Raw genomic sequence first — 6,480 nt, 5'->3', positions numbered from 1 at the left:
GGGGCAGCTCTCTTTGCTCCATGTGTCATTTGTAACTCTTGTCCGCGAAGGGCTCATCCCGCTCTGCGGGCTCTATTGTGCCAGGTAGCCTATTGGGGGCAACTCATCTTGCCCTAGACTCGACTTTGGCATTGTGTCAGCGAAAGGCTCCTCCCTTCCGTCGTCTCTCTCTTTTATGGGTCGTGCAGCCTGATGGGGGCAACTCTCTTTGCCCCACGTGTAGTTATACTCCCCGCTTGCGAAGGGCTTATACCGCTTCGCGAGGGACTTCTTTATGCCACTGTCCACAGTCTGACTTAGAAACCATACATAGTAAGTAAATTTCTTTTCACAAAAGGGCCGTTGTATTATATATTTACAAACAGCTCTAGTCATTTACTCTAGACCTCCATTACATTGCTTTGTACCTTCATTACATTCAACTGTAAAATCTTTTCAGCATTCTCACGTTCCATGGCTTTTCTATCAATTTGCCCTTCATTGTCCGTAACTTGTAAGTTCCAGCCCCTCCTACTTCCACCACAGTGTAGGGCCCTTCCCAATTTGGACCCAGTTTCCCGTCTTTCTCCCTCTTTGTACTAGGGGTCACCCGGCAGAGCATGAAGTCTCCTATCTGGAATTACCGTGGCTTGATCCGCTTGTTGTATTGCCTTTGTAAGCACCTATGATACTCTTCTAACTGAATGCGGGCTGACTCTCTTCTTTCTTCTGCCAAATTCAAATCCCTTTCCAAGATGCTCCAGTTCGAACCCTCCTCCATGGCCCTAGTTCGCATTGTAGATGCCACCATCTCAGAAGGAATCACAGCCTCAATGCCATAGGCTAGGGCAAATGGGGTCTCTTTGGTGGTTGTCCGAGGAGTAGTTCGATAAGCCCAAAGTACATGATTCAACTCGTCCGCACACGCCCCCTTCTTGTCTTCCAACTTCCTCTTAAGGTTGTTCATTATAGTTTTGTTGGAAGATTCAGCTTGTCCATTCCCCTCGAGGTTGTAGGTGGCAGAGAACCCCTGTTTCACTTTGTACCCTTACAAGAACTCCGTCACCTTTGCTCCTATGAACTGTGTCCCATTGTCCACGATGATGGCATACGACAACCCGAACCTGCATATGATATTCTCCCATAGGAACTTAGTTAGCTGCGTCTCCTTCACCTATTGCAAGGGTACAACTTCTATCTACTTGGTAAAGTAGTCCGTTGCTGCTAGCATGAATCTCCTCTTGCCGCTAGCCATGGGCAACGGTCCTACTATATCCATCGCCCACATAGCAAACGACCACAGAGTAGACACGTTATGTAGGGGTTCCGTTGGGGCGAAGATCAACTGTGAAAATCTCTGACACTTGTCACACTTCTTAGCGAACTCCACTACATCCCTTTTCATATGGGGCCAAAAATAGCCCTGTGTCAAGAGTCGATGTGCCATGGTCCTCCCTGCGGAATGGCTCCTACAATCCCCTTCATGTAGTTCTGGCAGCACCTCTAATGCTAACCGTGGTCCCAGGAATTTCAACAGCGGCCCATTGAAGTTCTTGCGGTACAATTCTCTTTCAAGCAGAACATATATCTGAGATGTCTATTCCAACCTTCTTCTTTCTTTCTTATCTGCCACCTCCCTTCCTGCTAAGAAGCATTTAATGGGATCCATCCATCCCCCTTCTTCCGTGATCTGACACACCTCCATCACCTCCTCTATGCTTGGTTTCTCCAATCTGCCAACTCGTATCGTTCGTTCCTCTGACCCTGGTATGGCTGCAGCTACGTCTGCAAGGGCCTCTGCATGCCTATTCTCACCACGACCTAAGTGTACAAATCTGAGCTTCGTAAACTTGGTGGACCTTTTGTGCACCACCTCTAAAAACTTCACCATTCGGGGGCACCGAGCAGCGAACCCTCCATTTGCCTAACACACCACTAAGTTTGAACTGGAATACACGGTCAGTTCCTTCACCCCCAAGTCCTCGGCCATTATCAATCCTGCTATCACTGCCTCATACTCTGCTTCATTACTGGATGATGCGAACCCTAGCTTCATGGTATGTTCTATTTTGTTATTATCAGGTGTAACCAACATAACCCCTATGCCGCTGCAGGCGTCAGTGGTAGATCCATCTGCGAATATTCTCCACCCATTCCTCTTATCCCACGGGTCTAGGAGGTCGGGCTCTATATCCCTTTCCGGTTCCATGACCATCTCTTCTCCCCAAGTGGGATCCTTCGCGGGGAACTCTACCAAAAATTCTGCCACCGCCTGTGCCTTCTCCGCAGTTCTTATCTGATATTGTATTTTGTAGGAACTAAGCATCACTGCCCATTTCAACATTCTGCCTGACTTTTCTGCCTTTCATGCTTGTTTTAGAGGCAGGTTCATCACCACCACCACTGAGTGTGATTCAAAGTAGGGTTTTAGCTTTAGGACTGAGAAGATTAACGCCAGGGCATATTTCTCAATTCTACTATACCGCGTCTCTGCATCCAATAATGTTTTGCTTTGAAAATATACCGACTTTTCCACTTTGTCGACGAGAACTGAGCTAACTACATACTCGGTGGCCCTTAAATACAAGTACAACTTCTCCCCCTGCTCTGGCCACGACAATAAAGGAGCCTTGCCCAAATACCTCTTCAACTCTTGAAATGCCTCCTCGCATTCTGATGTCCATAAGAAATCTGGTGTACTTTTTAGTAACCGATACAGTGGTCTACATTTGTCAGATGATTGGGAAATAAATCTATTTAAAGCCGCGACCCTACTTGCCAGCCGCTGCACTTCCTTGACATTCTGCGGTGATGACATCTCCACCAAGGACCTTATCTGTTCGGGGTTAGCCTCTATTCCCCGGTGAGTAACAATGTAGCCTAGGAACTTCCCCGTGGTCAATCCGAATGTGCATTTCTCAGGATTCAACTTCAAATTGTATTTCCGTAGTATCCCGAATGTCTCTCTTAAGTCCTCTAGATGCTCCTCCTCAGACATGCTCTTTTCCACCATGTCATTTATGTATATTTCAATCCCCTTCCGAATTTTGCTTTCGAACATTCTTCAATCCAAATGGCATCCTCATGTAGCAATACGTGCTGCCTTCTACCACAAAGGCTGTCTTCTCCTGATCTGGTCTGTACATTGCAACCTGGTTATACCCCATAGATGCATCCATGAACGAAAATATTTTGAATCCTGATGTTCTATCCACCAATTCATCTACCCGCGGCATGGGATAACTATCCTTGGGACACTCTAAATTCACATCTGTAAAATTGACGCACATACGAACCTTGCCATTCTTTTTTGGTACCGCGATGACATTGGACAACCAATCTATGAATTCCACTTCTCATATTATTCTAGCTCCTTTTAACCTAGCGACCTCCTCACGAATTCCCTCGGCATACTTTGGTCTAATGCTTCGCATCCTTTGCCTCACTGGCTTAGCATCTTCCTTCATGTGTAACCGATGATATGCAAACCCTGGGTCTAATCCTGTAATATCCTCAATTACCCAAGCAAAGACATCTTTATTTTTGGACAAGAACTGTACCAACTTACTCTTCCACTCCTCTAGCAAACTGGACCCTACTGACGTGAACCTCTCTTCCTCCCCCTCCCCAATATTCACTATTTCAATGTCATCGAATGTCTTCGAACCCACCGATGACTCCTCTTCCCCCTGTACAGAGGCACACTATAATTTCTATGCTTGTCTCTTCCTAGGGTTTGAAGTCTCTCCTTCTGGTCCTCGGATCAATTGTTTCACTGTACCCCAATGACTGTTCTTGGCCGTCACCTGATCGCCGCAAACTTCATACATGGTAGTCGAGGTGGGAAATTATATCACCTGGTAATACGTTGATGAGATAGCCTTCATCTCGTGAATCCACCGCCTCCCTAAAATTGTGTTGTATTGAGAAGCAGAGTCCACCACCATAAACTGGGCGAATACCGTCACTGGACCTGTGGTCATAGGCAATAAGAGTTCTCCCATGGGATCCGTCATACTCCCATTGAACCCATATAAATTGGTTCGCAGAGGCCTTAGTTGCCTAGGATCAATTCCCATTTCTTCCAAAGCTCCTTTGAACAACAAATCCACTGCACTGCCACAGTCAATCAACACCCTCTTCACCATATAGTTGCCCATCGCTACTATGATGACCAACGCGTCTTCATGGGGGTAATCCACAGCCCGTAGATCCGCACTGCTAAAGACAATCCTGTCTCTGTCCTCCACTGACCCTACCTTTAATCGCGGCCTGTCTGCCCCTTCATTGATCTGCTGGATGCTTGCGGTTACCCCTACCCTATCTCTATGAGTGTTATGACTTAGAACCTCCCTACTAAAAATCACATTAATGGTTCCCAGCATTCGGTCCTGGTGTGGCAAGCGCTCCTCATTCTATGCGCCCCTCACAAACTCCCTCATCCTCCCTTTTTCCACCAACCTCTGAACCAACCACTTTAGCGCGTAACAGTCGTTAGTCTCATGATTTCTTATCTGATCATATGCGTAGAAAGGCTTATCCAGTATTTCTATAGGTATGCTCCGCGGCCCTTCATATCCCTGCAGGTTCTTAATCAGGGGTAAAATCTCACTCAATGGTCTATTTTAGCGGTGTCGACTCCATCTCGTGGTATGGCTTCCTCTCTCTGTTCTCCCTTCGAATCCCCTCCCGGTCTCTTTCCGCCCGTGGGGGGTATCCGCGATCCCCCCCGCTTTCTTTTTCGGATGCCTCCGTTCTTCGGTGCTCCCTGCCTTTCTCTAAAGCTAACACTGCCTTCCCTGACCTCTTGAAATCCTTATATATAGTGTCCTCATACCTTATATATTTTTCCACCCGCGGATATAGCTCGTGCAAGGTCGCGATCTCATTTTTAGCCATAGACTAATCCTCTTTCAAATGCTATCACTGCGGTTCTCTCATCCATATTTTCAACCTTCAATATCTCAGCCTTGAATCGACATAGGTAATCTCTTGCTGACTCCGCGGATCTTTGTCGAACGTTGAATAACGCCGGGAAATCAACCACTCGCCTTTTCTGGTGTATGAAGTGGTCTATGAACTCCTTCTCCAACTCTTGGAAATTACTTATGCTTCCCGCCGGTAATCTATAATACTAATCTGATGCCCTTCCTTTAAGACAAGCCAGGAACATCATACACCGCAGCCCATCATACCGAGCCTCTTGCCAAAGAGGCATCTGTTGTCAGAAATGATGGATGTGATCCGCTGGGCCTCCTTTGTCATCGTATCTTTCGAACCTCTGAAGCCCAGATGGCGTCCGCTAATGGATTGCGGTTCAGTCCGGCCACCACTTGGCTAGCCGCTCCCCCCCTCGATTCTTCGCTTGCTGCCAATTCGCCTCTCTATCATTGTCTATCATCTTCTGAACTTGCTCCATGGTTAAGCCAGCCACCGGGTTTTCGACGAGATTCGGCCCACCCTCCTTATCGTCAGACTCCTCACTTACTTCTTCCCCTTCTTCTTCCTCTGCCTTTTCTTTTTCTCTTCTTAGTTCGTCGTTCTCCTCTCTCAGCCTCACAATCTCTTCTCGCATAAGCCGGCTCTCTTATGTTGCGGGCTTTTCTTCTTGATCTCCCTCCTCATCAATCACCGCCTCCGGTGTTGGCTCTTGCACCACTACTCTCCTTGGTCTGCCCACCCCTCTTCATCACTTTTGGTGCCATTTCTGACTTTCTCTGATTGGTTCCCATAGACGGCACCCAATGTATGAACCTCAAAACCCTAAATACAAATTGAAGATATAAATTCACTCTTTAACCAAGTCCCTCTCTCTCTTTTTCTCCTTTTCTCTTCTTCTTTCCTCTCTTTTCTCACTATGCGGCTTCCTCCTTCTCTCTATCCTATTCCTTTTATACCCCCCCTTCCCATCCATCTATCTTCCCATCTCTCGGTTCCCCTTCTTGCCATACATATGCCACGTCCACGGTCTAGGGTTCCGCGGTCACGATTCCCTACTCCTCAAATTCCCCTATTATGTTACATTCCATTCCTTATCCCATTGACCTAGTCCACTTCTCATTATTAGGCCACTACAAAAACCTGCATCAAAGCACGAAAATACTGTGCAAACTTGAAGTCTTCCCACTCAGCCCCAGTGAAGCCCAACAAAGCCTGACTAGAGCCGAAGATTCCAACGGGACCACGTGCAAAGAAGCAGCAAACTTCCGAAGCTCATATCTTCTAAACCTGGACTCCGATTTTGGCAAGTGAACTGCCAGAATGACCAGGGCGACGAGCTCTACACAAAGACAGAAAGTTGTAAAAATGCCAACATCCTGAACCGCCACTGGACACAACATGTGGACCCACTCTATGGGTCCACAAGAGGTGATGAGTCATCATGCATGAACAAGTGGAAAGTTATGGACACTCTTGGACACCTTGCAAAACAAGATAAGATAAGAAATTAAATGCATGACTAGACTTTTGATTAGAAAAGGTGTGAAAAAATTTGGATGA

The 6,480-nt window shown here is 46.9% G+C and overlaps 1 protein-coding gene across 1 annotated transcript; it reads right to left on the bottom strand.

Annotated features, from left to right (window-relative positions):
* Window positions 1-619: 619 nt before the first annotated feature.
* LOC147523503 (uncharacterized) lies at window positions 620-2,992 on the bottom strand. Its single transcript, XM_086571303.1, has 4 exons — window positions 2,504-2,992; window positions 1,935-2,275; window positions 1,679-1,784; window positions 620-1,009 (listed from the first exon to the last, which is right to left on the bottom strand). The coding sequence occupies exons 1-4, from the start codon at window positions 2,990-2,992 to the stop codon at window positions 620-622; spliced, it is 1,326 nt and encodes a 441-aa protein (XP_086427429.1).
* Window positions 2,993-6,480: the final 3,488 nt, after the last annotated feature.

The sequence above is a fragment of the Coptis chinensis genome, chromosome 1, assembly GCF_015680905.1.
Source record: "Coptis chinensis isolate HL-2020 chromosome 1, ASM1568090v1, whole genome shotgun sequence".
NCBI classification, from domain to species: Eukaryota; Viridiplantae; Streptophyta; class Magnoliopsida; order Ranunculales; family Ranunculaceae; genus Coptis; species Coptis chinensis.
Note: the sequence above shows the minus strand (reverse complement) of the source record. Positions and strands in the feature narration are given on the sequence as shown.

Excerpts from the sequence above, each read along its gene's own strand:
- LOC147523503 (XM_086571303.1), bottom strand. The coding sequence starts at position 2,992 with ATGGTGGAAAAGAGCATGTCTGAGGAGGAGCATCTAGAGGACTTAAGA. Across the intron at positions 2,276-2,503 it reads TCGACAAAGTGGAAAAGTCG|ATAAGAACTGCGGAGAAGGC; the intron begins GTATATTTTCAA and ends ATACAATATCAG. Across the intron at positions 1,010-1,678 it reads GCATAGAGGAGGTGATGGAG|GGGTTCTCTGCCACCTACAA; the intron begins GTGTGTCAGATC and ends AAAGTGAAACAG.